At 46.5% G+C, this 17116-nt stretch overlaps 1 protein-coding gene across 1 annotated transcript in view; it reads right to left on the minus strand.

Annotated features, from left to right (window-relative positions):
- Positions 1-17116, minus strand: part of DYTN (dystrotelin) — a 29809-nt gene that overhangs the window by 8827 nt on the left and 3866 nt on the right. The window contains exons 3-12 of the mRNA XM_060273366.1: positions 16600-16685; positions 15135-15232; positions 14477-14548; positions 12416-12579; positions 11632-11743; positions 10487-10632; positions 8681-8855; positions 6413-6483; positions 3677-3836; positions 684-1137 (exon numbers count right to left, since the gene is read on the minus strand). Coding sequence (XP_060129349.1) covers positions 684-1137; positions 3677-3836; positions 6413-6483; positions 8681-8855; positions 10487-10632; positions 11632-11743; positions 12416-12579; positions 14477-14548; positions 15135-15232; positions 16600-16685 — 1538 coding nt within the window. The remainder of the gene's footprint in view (positions 1-683; positions 1138-3676; positions 3837-6412; positions 6484-8680; positions 8856-10486; positions 10633-11631; positions 11744-12415; positions 12580-14476; positions 14549-15134; positions 15233-16599; positions 16686-17116) is intronic.

The following is a 17116-nucleotide window of genomic DNA, read 5'->3' on the forward strand; positions in this document are numbered from 1 at the left end:
ACCTGATGGAGCGTCTCCACCCCCATCGTTCAGCCCGGACACTGAGCTCCAGCTCCGAGGCCTTCTGGCAGTCCCTCACTGTGAGAAATGAAGCTACAGGGAACCAGGCAGAGGGCCTTCTTGGTCATGCTGTAGAATACCCTCCCATCAGATGTCAAAGAAATAAACAACTATCTGACTTTTAGAAGACATCTGAAGGCAGCCCTGTTTAGCGAAGTTTTTAATTTCTGATGTATAATAATAATAATAATTTATTTATTCCCCAGCCACTCTGGGCGGCTTCCAACAGAAAAATGAAATAAAATAATCTATTAAACATTAAACGCCTCCCTAAACAGGGTTGCCTTCAGATGTCTTCTAAAAATCTGGTAGCTGTTTTCCTCTTTGACATCTGATGGGAGGGCGTTCCACAGGGCGGGCGCCACCACCGAGAAGGCCCTCTGCCTGGTTCCCTGCAACTTGGCTTCTTGCAATGAGGGAACCGCCAGAAGGCCCTCGGTACTGGCCACTTTTTTATTATTAATATTCTGTTGGGAGCCGCCCAGATTGGTGGGGGAAACCCAGCCAGATGGACGGGGTAATAATAATAATAATAATAATAATAATAATAATAATAATAATAATAATAATTTAAAACTGAGTCGCAAATCAAATCAAGCCCTTTGAGCATTGAGAATTCTTACCTTGCCATACTGGGAGAGACAAGGCATCCTTCAACTTCATCATTAACTGTTGCAGTCCCTCCTCCTCCATCTGCATCTCATTATGAAGAGCTTCCGTTGCTGTGGAATAGTTAGGGCTTATGCTCCTAATCTCATTACTGAGGCAGTCCCTGTTTGCTTCAGAGCTGTATGTTAGTGGAGCAATTCTCTCTTGGGGGCTTTCATGATGAGCAACCTCAGGAGTTGCATTTGGGAAGAGTTGTGCTCTCAGCGTGTTCTCCGGTGACCCTCCTACGTTTCTGGCAAGAAGACCACCCTGTGGTTCCGAAAGCCACTTCCTTTTAATCCAAGAGGAGAGGAGCTCTGAAGACTTGTATTTTGAATATTCCACACGGTTGGGCTTTAACGAAGGGCAACCAGATCCAGCCTGGAGATTTCTGTCCTTCAAGGGCTCCTTGCTCCATATAGTGATGTTCTGCCAGTTTGCAAAGGAAATATGAGATGTGACTTAAAACGTTCATGTACGTGCAGAGAGAGAGGAAATCATCATTTGGAAAAAGCTATAGAGAAGGGTTGCACTAAATAAGTAACCTGGAAATTCCCTTGGATGGGTAGAGCAGCCTTCGCACACCCTCTCGATTAGTGATGGGCAAACTTTTGAGCTTGGTGTGTCAAAATTCGCCAAAAAACTGAGCATAACTCGGGTGGTGTGTCACTTCGAGAAAAAACCCACAATTTCACGATATTTATAGTTTAAATAACAAAAATGTATAACTGTAATATATAACTATATTTAATAAACCAAAAACTAATTATTTAACCAAACCAAACCAAAACCCCTTATTTATCACAAAGTGCCCAGAGTTGTTGAGCTTTTTGGGGGGAGCTGCTGGCCAAAGTTTTGGAGGTTTTTTTGGGGGGTGCAAAAGTTGCTTTGCTTTGGGGGGGATGCCGGTTGCCGGGCATGTGTGCACAATGCTTTGTCCTAGCTCAGGGGCAGTCTCACAACTGCCCCAATGACTATAAAGCACAAGATGATTGGATCTTAAAGGCCCAAGCAAGCTACTTTATTCAGAATCCTATTCTGATAGGTGTGATCCTGTGACATCCCCTCCACGTACAGGGCCACCTCCCCCTTGATAGATTCCCTTTTACGGCCACAGCTGCCCAATGACTGGCCCTGACAGTCCAACATGAATAAACTTGTTGGAATGGCAACTGTGACTCGTCAACTTTCCCACTGACCCCCTGAGTGATCCTGAGATTTTCTCAAATATTCCTGGACTTTAGCTTTTCACCTGTGAAATAAAGGCATCTGAGTTGAGCTTGTTTCACTGCTGAAAATAAAATAATAATAATAATAATAATAATAATAATAATAATAATAATATTTTTTTTATTTACACCCCGCCCATCTGACTGGGCGACTCTAATGACCTTAACCCAAAACCAGGCTGACATTGCTGCCAAATTAGGGGGGGGGACTCTCAGACGTGACCTAAATAACATTATGGTTACTCGAAGGTCATGCTAGCTCAGAGGAGATTTCGATTCTTTTCCTTTTGGACCATTGATCTCAATGGCATAGCATCATTGAATTTGAAATTTGCTTTGGTTGGAAAATCATGGCAGACATGAGCATTTGTACTGTACAACATTTCTTTCTTCCTGATTCAAAGAAAAGGTTTATTAGCACTTTTCTTGCTGCTTCGCCTCAACTTCAGAGTGAAAACTCTCTCCACGTTTCAGAGTCATTTAATCAGTTATCACAATTTGAGCCTCAATAAACAACTCCCATTATGATTCATAAAAGCCGGAGAGGATTAACAGCCCAAGGGGTAGCTGGCTTGGAAATGATTCTCAAAGTATTTAATGGAGGAAATCATATTGTAGATTTTAAAATTGCGTGGTGGCCAGAATGGGCGATTCACGCAATCAAATTGTTAGGGTCATCCTGCCGAAAAGAAATCGCGCCTATCCAATTGGAAATAATACTATAACTAAGGACATCGTTTAAAAAGCTGGGAAACGAAAGCAAGAGATCTTAAATCCTCCCAAAGGAATATATTATGCAAATCTGGCAATAGGTGTATATTAAATTTATTTCAGAAATAGGTGAGAAATAGGCAAAAGCTGAGAGACAAAACCTGGAAAATAATGGAGGTAGGCTTGTAAAGTCCTTGATCAAATCGTGCATGGAGCCCAAAGGAGGCACGAGCCAAAATTCCCTATGTGACTGCTTTCCTACTGTGTGGCTTTCAATTATGCTCATTATGGACTGAGCAGCATCTAGCCATTTAGGCCTAGTCCTCACTGAAGTGCCTGGGTCGTGTCACCTCAGACTGCAGGAGGAGACTCTCCCCAGGATGGGATGTTCCTCCATAAGATCGCTAGGTGCATGTTGGGGATGAAGCTAGTTTTAAATCTTTCTCTCCGACATCTTGGATTCTGTGTTGGAGGGATTTATTGGTCATTCATTGGGGTGGCGATGAGTCATGTGAGGCCCGTGTCTGCAGTTTCAAATACCATGCAAGGGAAAGCCAGGTCTTAGTCACGCCTTGGACTGCAAGAAGAGTCCCATGGACTGCAAGATCAAATCTATCCATTCTTAAGGAAATGAGCCGTGAGTGCTCACTGGAAGGACAGATCGTGAAGCTGAGGCTCCAATACTTTGGCCACCTCATGAGAAGAGAAGAATCCTTGGAAAAGACCCTGATGTTGGGAAAGATTGAGGGCACTAGGAGAAGGGGATGACAGAGGACGAGATGGTTGGACAGTGTTCTCAAAGCTACCAACATGAGTTTGACCAAACTGCGGGAGGCAGTGGAAGACAGGAGTGCCTGGCGTGCTATGGTCCATGGGGTCACGAAGAGTCGGACACGACTAAATGACTAAACAACAACAGTCACGCCTTGTGGATCCAGAAGGCCCCACTTGTGAAAAGAAACGAGATACTTCAAGCAATCAAGGGTGAATTGTCCCTAAGCAAAGAGCCGTTGGCCCCATTCTGTTACCTTAATTTCCTCTCTCATTTCCTGAAGCTCCAGCTTGAGGTTACCCTGGCTTCCCAATAGCTCACGGATCTTTGCTTGTAGTGCATGGTTTCTGTCTTCCTGAGCCGAGTGAAGGAGCTGTATTTTGCCCTTGCACTTGTTCAGTTGCTTCTTCAAGTACCTGCCAGGAAACACAAGGTTTCCAAACAAACAAAAATAATTAAATAAGGCAACAAGGGGAGCTTTCATATACTGTACTGTACTGGGTTTTGTGAAGGCAGACCAGGAAGCGCTGGGAGTCCAACGACTTAAGAAGTGTGTACCATATATACCAAAGACTTGTGTCTTTCTTACTGATGGTTGTTGTCTTTCAAGCTATCTTATCTTACCTCCAAAACTGCACTGCTCAGGTGTGCTTTCCGTGAGGTTATTCCAGAAAATAGCTTTCAGCTGATATGGAACATGGGTTCTACTTCTCAACAGGCTGCCAAGCAAACATCCCACCAGTGCACCTTTTTTCTGTGTGCTGCCTCTCCTGTTATATTTTATCAAAATCTATGTTGCTGGTTTTTATTATTAACAGCTTGGGCCATACATAACTTAGAGCAGGTGTGAGGGATTGGTCTTCGTTGGTGGGCTGGATCCAGATCTGGCTCATTCTCTGTGAGGTACGTAAGCCTGGCACTTGAGGCTGCCACCTGGCATCATTTCATTTCAGATGGTTCAACTTCAAATGAAGACTCAAGACTGTACTCAGGTTTAAGCACGAGGCTGCGAAGGGAGACTCTTAGTAGCTGCAGCTTGGATTCCACCCAGCGCTGTAAAGATTCCTGCTCAGAATTTGGCTTGCTTTTGGAGTTGAATTTCTGCCCAGTGCCCCACTTTCAGCAGGGATCAGTGTAGTAGTGTTGATGTTGTACTACCTGTGTTTGGCCTGTGGTGGCAGCAGAGTTATTTGGTTGCAATGGGACCCTTTCCCCAGTGGTGGCAGTATAGGATTATAATCTCCATTATGTCTGCATTGATGGCCCCTGGCCATTTAAAAATGAGCAGTTCGATAAAGTCTGCTCTTCCTGATGCCTGACTGTGAGGCAGATTCTTTAAGGATGCTTCCCTCACCAACAGGTTTAATTGAACAACAACACCAGAGCTTGGGACTTTTGTAGGCCCTTTGTCCTCCTAAAACAGCTGAACAGTAGAATACCTTGATTTTTTTTTGCCCAGTTTTCTTCAGTTTATTTAGGCAGGGTCCTTTTAGCTGCTACTGCCACTCCTGCTTGGTTGCCTGGGCAACCTTCCCCCACCGCCATGGCTACCTGTCATTGACTGGTTGGATGCAGAGGAATGGTGGGAGGAACCCTGCAGTGGAAGCCAACCCTAGCAAGAGTTGCATTGGACGCCAAATCCAAAAGATGCTGCATGCAACCCCACTGACCAAGGAACAATCAGAAGTGTACTTTAAAGCTCCCAATCACAGCCATGGCTTGACCAGGCCCACATCTGTTGTGACATCAGTTAGGATCCCAGGGGTGCCGACTTTGGCATGCAGGCTGGAGGTTCCCTATCCTTGTCTTAGATCAGGTATCCCCAAACTTCGGCCCTCCAGATGTTTTGGACTACAATTCCCATCTTCCCCGACCACTGGTCCTGTTAGCTAGGGATCATGGGAGTTGTAGGCCAAAACATCTGGAGGGCCGCAATTTGGGGATGTCTGTCTTAGATAATGCCCCCCCTCCCCCACTTCCGCACAGTCTTTAACATGAATCGAGCCTGCAAAGAGACAGTCTTGATGGCTGCGGAAATATTTCCCCTTGGAAACCCAACAACACGCATGAAACCTTTAAAAAATTTTTTTAAAAAACAAGTGCTATAACTTAGGGTTGCGCCAAATGTTTTGTTTCTTTAGCTGAAAGTTATGCATTGGCAGAGGGTGGGTTGTGAAGGAAATATTTCTCTGGGCTGCTTTGTTGCCAATTTCCCTTCTTAATTGCTGCTTCTGCTCCTTCTGCTCTTGGTTGCAATCCCAGCAACCACCTTAGTCAGGGATATTGTCATCACACGGCCAGATCGGATCAGCTCCAGCAGCGTCAGCATGTCATCCTAGTGATTTCCCCAACAGCCTATTCCAATTTCTGCCACAGAACTGAACAGATGTTAGGAAGGAAGCCTGGGGAGGAGCCCTACTTTGCACTGCTAGGTTGTGGGTTCGGTGACCAAGATGGCAAAAAATGGAGAGCGCCCAGTGCGTTTACATATGCATGTACGATTTGCTTCGCTATTCACTAAGCTAGCAAGGCAGGATGAATGTGATGGTCACTTTTCCCTTGCTTTCTTTGCTGCCAAGGGATTTTTTGTGCCGTTTCCTCTGGCGTCGCAACTCTTGCTGCTGCCCTTTTGTGATTGCAATCAAGGTGCCACCCCCACACCTGAACGGAAGTGCGAGAGATTACCTGCCTACTCTCTATTCGAGATGGACCCCCGGACACACCTATCACCCACTTCTCTGATCTAGCAGCCGAATCTGATTGATGATAAGTGCTGCCCCCCTTCAAGCCGGCTGAGCCACTTTGCTGCACTTGCTGCCGAGGCAGGGATGCAGAGACAAACACTCCTGAACGCCCAGGAAGTAAACCACTAATTGAATGCCCCATTCCTCCCACCCCAGCTATGCTCTCATCTGGGCTACATGGCTTCCACATGCTTTACAGTCCAAGGCTCAAGGATCTTAATCAAGGCTACAGACATCCGCATACCCACCTCCTCTCGCTCTGAAGGGCCTTGATGGATTCCTGTGTTTTAGCCAATTCCGCCTTAAGAGAAGCAAGTGCCTGTGGGAAGATGAAGGGGGGGGGAGTTCATAGCAGATGCACAAAATAGGCAAAAAGTCCTGTTTTGCTGGGCAGCTAGGCAAGAACTGCTGCCTTTAATTGTCCTCGCTATGTACTTCTGGTTAGAATGGGGAAAACAGAACGAGGTGTGTGTGTGTGGGGGGGGGTCACAGTCTAACACAGACATAGGCAAACTCGGCCCTCCAGATGTTTTGGGACTACAGCTCCCATCCTACCAGACTTGACTACTGCAATTCTCTCTACGTGGGGCTGCCCTTGAAACTGTCCCAGAAACTCCAGCGGGTGCAGAATGCTGCAGCGAGGCTCCTCACGGGGTCCCTGCCATGGGAGCATATTCACCCAGTGCTTTACCAGTTGCACTGGCTCCTGGTGGAGTATAGGGTCAGGTTCAAGGTACTGGTTTTGACCTTTAAAGCCCTTTGTGGCTTAGGGCCCTTGTATTTATGGGATCGCCTCTCCTGGTATGCCTCGCAGAGGACCTTAAGGTCCATGAATAACCATAGTTTAGAGGTCCCAGGCCCTAAGGAAGTCAGACTATCTTCCACCAGGGCCTTTTCAGTGATGGCTCTGATCTGGTGGATTGTTCTGTCCCATGAGACTAGGGCCCTACAGGATTTAACCTCCTTCCGCTGGGCCTGTAAGACAGAGCTATTCCGCCTGGCCTTTAATTTGAACGCAGCCTGATCTTTTATTTCCCTTTTCTTCCCCCCTCCTTCCTTTTTATGAAGATTACCCACTCTGGGACCCCACAGCTAATTCTCCCCTGGCTGCCTTGCTGGCCCAAGTAGGACTATTGTAGCCAGCTAGCCCTGGTGACTAAAGGTAAAGGTACCCCTGACCGTTAGGTCCAGTCGTGGACGCCCTTGGGGTTGCGTGCTCATCTCGCTCTATAGGCCGAGGGAGCTGGCGTACAGCTTCCGGGTCATGTGGCCAGCATGACTAAGCCGCTTCTGGCGAACCAGAGCAGCACACGGAAACGCCGTTTACCTTCCCACCAGAGAGGTACCTATTTCTCTACTTGCACTTTGACGTGCTTTTGAACTGCTAGGTGGGCAGGAGCTGGGAACGAACAACGGGAGCTCGCCCCATTGCGGGGATTCGAACCACCGACCTTCCAATCGGCAAGCCCTAGGCTCTGTGGTTTACACCACAGCGCCACCCGCGTCCCTAGCCCTGGTGACTATCTAATGTTTATTGGATGGATTTCCCCCAAATTGATTTTTGAACTTTGAATTTTATTGTTATTCATGCTTTTATCTTGTATTTTATGCTGCTTTTATGTTGTATTACAATTAAGTGTTTAAAATTTGTTTTTAGCTGCCCTGAGCCTGGGTTTCTGAACCGGGAAGGCCAGGGTATAAATAAAATTTATTATTATTATTATTATTATTATTATTATTATTATTATTAGAGGCTGCTTATCCCACAGAACCTTTATTATATTAAGAAAAAATATGCTTTTGTTCTTCCTTTATTCTTTATTTTTTCTCTCTCTCTTTGATTCTGTTATTTTGTTTCGTTTTTTTGTATTTGATTGATTTTTCTGATATTTGAGGATACCAAAAGGATAACTTTACATAATTATGTAAAGATGTTATATTACGTTATATGTTATATTAAGTTATATTATGTTCTGTTATATTTCTTTATATTATAATATGTTTAAAAAGGTAAAGGGACCCCTGACCATTAGGTCCAGTCGTGACCGACTCTGGGGTTGCGCGCTCATCTCGCATTATTGGCAGAGGGAGCCGGCGTATAGCTTCCAGGTCATGTGGCCAGCATGACAAAGCCGCTTCTGGCAAACCAGAGCAGCACATGGAAACGCCGTTTACCTTCCCGCTGTAGTGGTTCCTATTTATCTACTTGCATTTTGACGTGCTTTCAAACTGCTAGGTTGGCAGGAGCTGGGACCAAGCAACGGGAGCTCACCCCGTCACAGGGATTCGAACCGCCGACCTTCTGATCAGCAAGCCCTAGGCTCAGTGGTTTAACCTACCGCACCACCTGGGTCCATTATTATTATTAGAGGCTGCTTATCCCACAGAACCTTTATTATATTAACAAAAAATATGCTTGCGGGAATAAAATCAAATTTACACCATTTGCAGCTTACAAAGTATCAGCACATGCTGAGCTGGTGTTTATTGGAGCCCCAATGCTCAGCATTCATTACCTGACTGGATGTTTTCTCTTGACATAGTAGGCTACTGTCGTTCCCCATCGTCCGTCCTTGGGATACTTTGGCATCTAAAAGACTGCTTAACTGCCGGCCTAAAGTACTATGCACTGAGCAGACAGGATTAGGTGGCACATGCCGCCTTGAAGAAGTGGAATGACTAGAGCAGAAGCTGCAAAGATAAGGTAGAGAGGAATAAAATGAGATGCTGAACAAACTCCCTCCTCCCCTCATCCATATGGCAGCCAGAACATTTTCATATAAACAATGCTCTGGATCCAAATAACTGCACAGTTAGTTCTGCATGCGCAAGAGGTGTTTGGAAGTCTGATCAGAAGTCCCCCCTGCCCCGCCATGTTGCATATCAAATCCTCCTATCAAATTAAGAAGAGTTTGTTTGATTGCAACATCAAATGGCATGGGTGGGATATCTGCCATTCCAAGAAGAAGTCAAACACTGCAGTGAACACATGGAAGATTTTTGCATGCACCAAACTATCCCAGATGCAGGCTACATTTTAAGCATAGCTGAAGACCAGAGCGTGGTTTATGGCAACCGGCAGGCAGCTTGAGATACTAAAATATTACAAGGTTCTTCTGTTATTGAAGCAACTGAACTATTGGGAAGGAAACAAAAAATTCAGAAGACAGTGAAACTGGAGGGCGGCGGAAGATCCATTAATTAGCAAGTACGTACAAAAGCATCCACCATCAACAGAGGTATCTAATTCACAATCGTTATTTGGAAGCAGTAAAGTAAGAGGCAGCTTTCAGATGCAGCCACCCAATGCTGACTCAGGGGCAGGTACTGATGATAATCTCTGCCTCCAGCCCTGTAATTCCTTCTTGTTGGCAACTGTCTGTCTTGGGAGATCAAGGGCGTCTTAACCATTGGGCGTAGTGGCGCGGCGAGCCAGGGGGCCAAGCAGTGGAGGGCGCCAGGCGGAGAGTCCGGGGAGAGTCTGGGGAGGGGAGAGCGGGGAGGTAAACGAGGTAGAGCGGGAGCTTGGTGCCTGCATGCCTCCAGTGCTTGTTGGAGGCGGGAAGGCTCTGGATGTTTCCCCGCAGTCCGAAGCTCTCTCCCCTGGCTCCGCGTGGTGTGTGCTTGCATCCCAAGCTCTGCGCATAATAAATGTGACTCTCCCACCGCTCCCCCCATCCACTCTACCTCAAAAGATCCCCACGCTCGAGGCTACACGCTGCAACTGCTGCCCCCAGCGCCCCTCCCTCCTTCCCCTGCTTCTCAACCGCCTTGCACGGAGCCTGCCTCCTCCCGCTGCCCCCACCACCTCGGCACTCCTTCACACAAACCACGTTTCCTTCCCCTGCCCAATCCCCTCCCAGTCACGCTCTCTCTCCTCCGCTTCCTCCCCAAGCAAAAAACGCAAGCGGAGTTTGCAACGGAAACAAAGAGGAACATTTTCCATTTGCGTTGACCCCTCTGCAGATGAGGGAACGACGTCACCCTTAGGGATTCTGGAAATGCTTCTTTTCTTAATGGCCTGCTCAGCTCATAAAGCTGAGCACAGGGAAAGATCAAATGAAGGGAAAGCATTTTAACATGATGAAGCAACTCGTTACGAAGTTATTAGGCTGGAAGTGCAATACTGAAGCCCAGCTGAAGGCTAACCAGAGGCGGCCTTCTTCCCACGCTCAGTGAAACTGCAGGAAACCGAATTTCGGCTGACATTAGGCCAGGGTGGCAGGACTGTTGAGGAACGTGGTCTGGAGAGAATCCCAAGGGGCCAGACGAGAGAAGCAGCCTACGAGCTACAAACACACAGCATCGAATGATGCACTCACTGTGCACGGCTGTCAGGAGAGTAGCCTGCATCCCCCATCACCATCAAGGTCTTCCTTCTCAGAGCTTCCTTCCTCTCGCAGCGCCCTTGTAGCAAGTTGTTTCGGATGATGCGGAAAAACAACTTTGTCCTCTCCTTTGTGGACACCTGTCCAGGTGGCATGGCAATGGAGAAAGAAGGTGGATATACAAAAGAACAGCTAAGAATGTTAAGAGTTGGCCCAGGTAAGATATATGAGGGGCAATATGGGTTGGAGGGAGAAAGCTCCTTGGTTCATTTGGAAATGGTGAGGGGGGGGGTGACGAGAGAGATATCTGTAATAGATGAGGAAGGGCTGCAGGAAAGGGGGGGGGGAATAAGATTAAAGTGGGGTTCTTGGAGGGAAATGGGGGAAGGTAAAGATTTGTTTATGTAAATACAATAACCAGCTGAGGGCCTTCTGGCGGTTCCCTCCCTGTGAGAAGTGAGATTACAGGGAACCAGGCAGAGGGTCTTTTTGGTAGTGGCACCCACCCTGTGGAACGCTCTTCCAGCAGATGTCAAGGAAATAAAACAGCTATCTGACTTTTAGAAGACATCTGAAGGCAGCCCTGTTTATGGAAGTTTTTAATGTTTGATGTTTGGTTGTGTTTTTAATATTCCGTTGGGAGTCGCCCAGAGTGGCTGGGGTATAAATAAATTTTTATTAGCATTAGTATTATTACAAAAACTAAAAACCACAAAATTATAAAAGCAGCCCCAAATAGCAGTATTAACACTACACCAGAAAGCTTTCATTCAGAAAGAAAACCACAGTTGCCTAGTGCCAAAAGGACAATGAGCCAGGTGTCAAGAGAATCTCTGTGAGGAGAGGACTCCACAAATGGGGTGCCACCACTGCAAAGGCCCTCTCTTTCTGATAGGCACCCACTTTGCCTTAGATCAGGGGTGGGGAAACCTCCAGCCCTGGGACCCGTGTTCAGAGATTGGGGTGGTGTGCAACAATATATTGTGGCTAAAATATCATCCTTTCATTTCCTAGGAAATAACTATTTCTTAACACGAATCAATCTGATGCATGTCAGAATGCAAAGCTTAGCACCAACCACCCAGTTAACTCAGCATTCAGTAGACTAAGCAATAGAAGTGAATGGGTCCATGACTAACCGGCACACAGTGCTCCATCACAGGGTGATATTTCTTGTGGGGTTTGCAGAGTTGTCCAGTAAAGAAACAGACTTGGCAAATGTCAAAGTTCAGGCACTTCAGGCAACGATATCTGGCCAGACAAGAAAAGAAAAACTAGTAAAGACCAGTAGGGATGAGGAAAGAAATGCAATTCAGTTTGCATTTACAGCAAATTTATTAAATCAAATCAAAATGAGAACTAGAACGCAGCCATCCTTCCAAATTCACACTTATCTGAATTTTGTGGTGCGGTTGTCCAGCCAATGTTTACAAAAATGCACATATTACCGGGGGGAGGAGGTATGCATCAAAATTAAGATACTAGTAAAAGTAATATTCAGGAATGTATTACATTGAGAGAAACTGCTAGGGGGAAATGTGCACATTTGCTAACACTACAAAAATGCGTTTGTTAGGCGAAATCTGCACTAAAATGTTGAAGAATTTTCAGGAGGGATTTTTTAAAAATCTGCAAATTGCTGCAGAAATGTGGAAAACTGGATTTAAGATTGGAAAAAATGAGAAATAAAATGAGAAACTGACTTATCCTCCTATTCCTAGTGGGAGATTCACAGAAATGGTTCGATTCGCTTGAGAGGAATATCCATGAGTAAATGAAACAATAAACACCAAACGAGAATTTCCTATAGCTCCATGAAACTAGATTCAGCCATCCCTCAAAACTAGATTTTTTTGTGTGCAATTAAGTGGCTGAATCTGTGAATAGCACTGGCCTAGTTATTATGATCGTGATACAACACACCTTAGGCCAGTGATGGGAAATCTCTTGCAGATGTTACATTTGACCTGGTGTTTGACCATTTCTGTTGCTGACAATCTGTAGCAGGTGGGGAGCCAGAGGAGGATGGCAGGTTCAGACTGGAGCCAAGCTAAGAACCTCTCTTCATCAACTGCAGAACCCAGAACCTGAAAGAAGAGAACACTAGTTGTCAGGGTTGTAGTGACTACTCTTGAGTAACGACCTTCCCCATGCTTGTCTTTCAGACGTTTTTATTGGTGCACATTATTTACAGTGTAACGAACTGCTGATTCCAAGTCTACCCACTCGAGTCAGATTCCTGCACTGCCCCCCTCCGCGTTCTGGACCAACATAAAAGCCTCTGAACTGAAAAGTGCCTCCCTTTCCTCCTCAATTCCGGCGTCGGGGGACGGGTCTTCTGTCTGACCGATTGATTCCTGTCCTCTCTTTCTGCCTCCCTCTCTTCCTGCCTATGGAGCAGGGGCTCTTGGATGTTGCCAGAGCCCTGGCACTCCCTCTCCGTTTCCTGACTTCCTCCATCAGACCCTTCGCTCTCATGACTGCTGGGAGACTGGCTGCTTCAGATGAAGGGGGGTTCTCTTTAAGCCCTCCCCCTTACACTAGTCCTTAGCTCAAACAAGAACTTTGTCTCAGGCACAACGTGTAGCACAAAGTCTGACTTTCCGTTGGGAAAAAATCACTCTAAAAACTAACCCACAGGTTTTCTACGAGTCTGTGTTGAAATCTCATCTATAATTGCGAAAGAATCCAAATAAGACATACTTAAGAGACCCATTAAAATCAATGCTCTTAGGTTAGCCCTCTCGCTGATGTCAATGGGTCTACTCTATGACTCAGTTGAAGACAACTCTCTGGTTTTGGAGCGAATCTCTATCATGGCCAGGGCAACTCAGGCGGCAGAATCCACAGCAGCACCCCACCCCCTCATTTCTGATGTAGATCTTCACTCACCACTTCTTCCTGGCGGGGAGGGCGGCACCAGTTTAGTGATTCACCTCAGGTGCCAATGGCTGCTAAATCAGGCTGGGGGTCCTTGAAATGGAGAGGCTGCTCTCACGGAGGGTGGAGAAAATAACTGAGAAAGAGCTGCAGTTCTTACACAGCTCTCTTGCCGAAGCAACAACTCAGTTCTGCTCTTATGGAGTCTCCAGCCCAGGCATCCCCAAACTTCGGCCCTCCAGATGTTTTGGACTACAATTCCCACCATCCCCTACCACTAGTCCTGCTAGCTAGGGATCATGGGAGTCGTAGGCCAAAACATCTGGAGGGCCACAGTTTGGGGATGCCTGCTCCAGCCTGAGTCTTGCATGGAACAATCCAGGCAGGGCTGACCCACCCATGGGGCAAGGTGTGGTGACTGCCTCAGGCGCCAGGATTCACAGGGGCAGCAGATCCTAATGTCGATCTTTATTTTCCCCTTGTTCCTGGTGAAGATCTTCACTCAGCCCTCCTTCCCTGGTGGGGAGGTGCCATTTTGTGGTTCGCCTCAGGTACCAAAATGTATTGGGCCAGCCCCGTATCCAGGGTACCAGTGAAGGCGCTACTGAGGCCATTGCTCAAAAACAGGGGTCAGCAAACTTTTTCAGCCGGGGGCCAGTCCACCGTCCCTCAGACCTTGTGGGGGGCCAGACTATATTTGGGGGGGGGGGAATGAACGAATTCCTATGCCCCACAAATAACCCAGAGATGCATTTTAAATAAAAGGGCACATTCTACTCATGGAAAAAATTCTGATTCCCGGACCGTCCACAGGTTGGATTTAGAAGGCGATTGGGCCGCATCCAGTCCCCGGGCCTTAGTTTGGGGACCCCTGCTCAAAAAGGACAGAATGTCTTTTGTGACAGTGATAGCGGTCCTCATCAAGGTCCATACGATGCGAGCTTAATTGGATCTGGTCTCTTACAGTTCAGGAAATCACTCTGTTTTGTGACAGAAGAATGAAGGGACTGTGCAATTAAGTACTATAACTCAGAAGTGCATTTTCTGCCAGTGAAGATGGTTATATATGACCCAAGCTACATTTGATACTGTATTTTAACTTACCCCACTGAAACAACTCTTCACTGCAATTTCCACGTTGGACAGGTTACGGCATTCTCCCACGACTGCCAGGATCTGCAAAACACATTGTCACCCTCAGCAAAAGACCACCGCCATCACACGGAATGAGAAGAGGCTATATAAAAATAAAGGGAACTGAAAAAGGCATTTCTGCCCTGACAACAGATGGTGGGTTTTATTTAAGGTGTCACACCTGAAACTTTAACTCTGTGCATGTATGTTGGCATGTCAGTGTGTTGTCATGACCTAGGACTCTGGCTGAGGGGAAGAGGCTAAGGATTGAGAGGGCATATTAGACTGGGATTTAGCTTCAAAATCAGCCTTTAAGAGCCCTTCCTCTTCAGGAGTTCTGGCACCGAGGGAGGCCATGATGACAGTGCCTCGCTCCCATCCAAGGGTCCCCAGAATCTGATGTCTGTCCTTTCTTAACTAGCTGATTCATTCCTCCTTGTCTCACCCTCTCTGATCTGCACACCTCATTTTTCCTATCTCTCAGTATTCTAGGAGACTCTGAAGTGAACAAACAGGGATGCTTTGGGAATATCCATCAATCAGTTATCCATGTTAGGGCCATGTAGTTTTTCTCACCCGTCTCCTTCAGGAGATTCACCACTTCTCCATTTCCACGTTGCTGAATTACCTGGAGCAAGTCTGTTAGCAGGTTCCGCACACCATTTCGAGAAATATGAGTCTGGCTGCCGCTCCTTCCTGCACAGGTTGCGTAAAGCTGAAAGAGAGCTGACAGTACCAGAGAATATCAGTCAGAATTCCTGCAGAGTCAAGAGAGTCATTTCCTAGCCTGCGTTCTTCCAGATAATAATAATAATAATAATAATAATAATAATAATAATAATAATTTATTATTTATACCCTGCCCATCTGGCTGGGTTTCCGCAGCCACTCTGGGCAGCTTCCAACAGAAAAATAAAACACAGTAATCTATTAAACATTAAAAGCCTCCCTGAACAGGGCTGCCTTCAGATGTCTTCTAAAAGTCTGGTAGTTGTTTTCCTCTTTGACATCTGTTGGGAGGGCGTTCCACAGGGCAGGCACCACCACCGAGAAGGCCCTCTGCCTAGTTCCCTGCAACTTGGCTTATCGCAACGAGAGAACTGCCAGAAGGCCCTCGGTGCTGGACCTCAGTGTCCGGGCAGAATGATGGAGGGGGAGACGCTCCTTCAGGTATACTGGACCGAGGCCTTCAGGTATACTGGACTGGACCGATATTTGGAGCTGAATGCATGAGACACAATCATGAACCTGGGTCTCCTCAGTCCTAACCCAGCCCTCTAACACAGGCACCCCCAAACTTGGCCCTCCAGGTGTTTTGGGACTACAATTCCCATCATCCCTGACCACTGGTCCTGCTAGCTAGGGATGATGGGAATTGTAGTTCCAAAACATCTGGAGGGGCGAGTTTGGGGATGCCTGCTCTAACCGCTATAACACCCTGGTACAGCGACATGGCATGATGACACAATTACTTACAATCCAACATGGGAGTGGAATTTATTTAAGCTTGTCCGTTTCACTTCGCTTAGTGCACTTGACTGTGTGCTGGTATCTGAAGAAGTGTGGATGCACACGAAAGCTCATACCAATGACAAACTTAGTTGGTCCCAAAGGTGCTACTAGAAGGAATTTTTCTATTTTATTTTTATTTTGCTGCACTGCAGATTTTGTCTCTCTGCCATTTCCTTACTATACTCAGCCTTTGCCTCGAGGAACGGTAATTTTGGGTAATAATGGCACCCTGAGTGAGGTCCAAACTTGGCGCCCCAATGGATCTTCTCAGTTATGGATCTTCTCGATTTTGCACCCCCTCGGCTCAGCATCTCGTGCGGGGGAACCACTTCCACCGCCCTAAATCCAGCACTGCTTGCCTCTACTGATGCAAAAAGGGAAACTGAGAGGTGTAGAGGAAAAGAGAAGCTGCATTTATTTCATTTTTCACATTTTCGTCTGCGCAATTCATTTTTCACATTTTCGTCTGCGCTTAGCAAGACTTGATTGCTTACTGTGCAAAAAAAAAAGTGTGTATGTTTGTCAGCACTCTGAGCCTAACTTCTTGTGGAGAATAAATACAGAAGAGCAATACTGCTTACCTCTATATTTGGTAAGCAGGCCATCCCCTGAGAGAGCAATTAGAGCAGCTGCAGCTGATCGGGGCTGGATAAAGCCCACTCCATTCCTACAATGGAAGAAAAAGGGGGCATGAAGCAAGAGGGAGACCAACAGCTTCTACATGAGCTATCTACCAAATTTGGAATCTGAAGTCCCTTTTCCTGACCAAAAAAAGGAGAAAGGTTCTACACCAGACCAGTGCCAGGAATCTGCAGCTCTCTAAATGCTTGTTTTATTTATTTGTATGCTGCCTTTCCACAATGAGCTGTACTTGAGGTGATTTACAACAAAATGCAAGAGGTGTGGGTGGGGAAGTCAATGTACAAAACGAGACAAATTCAAACGGGAGAAAAACCAACAATTAAGAAAACACAGGACCGACCCCCCCCATGCTGCTACTTCTGTGTCTTTATGATGCTGAGCTCCCAGTACTTCCTCCTCTCAGTAAGCGATAGTGTTACTTGGCATCAAGAAACCAGGTGTGCGATGTCACCCCCT

This window comes from Zootoca vivipara, chromosome 1 (genome assembly GCF_963506605.1).
Source record: "Zootoca vivipara chromosome 1, rZooViv1.1, whole genome shotgun sequence".
NCBI lineage: Eukaryota > Metazoa > Chordata > Lepidosauria > Squamata > Lacertidae > Zootoca > Zootoca vivipara.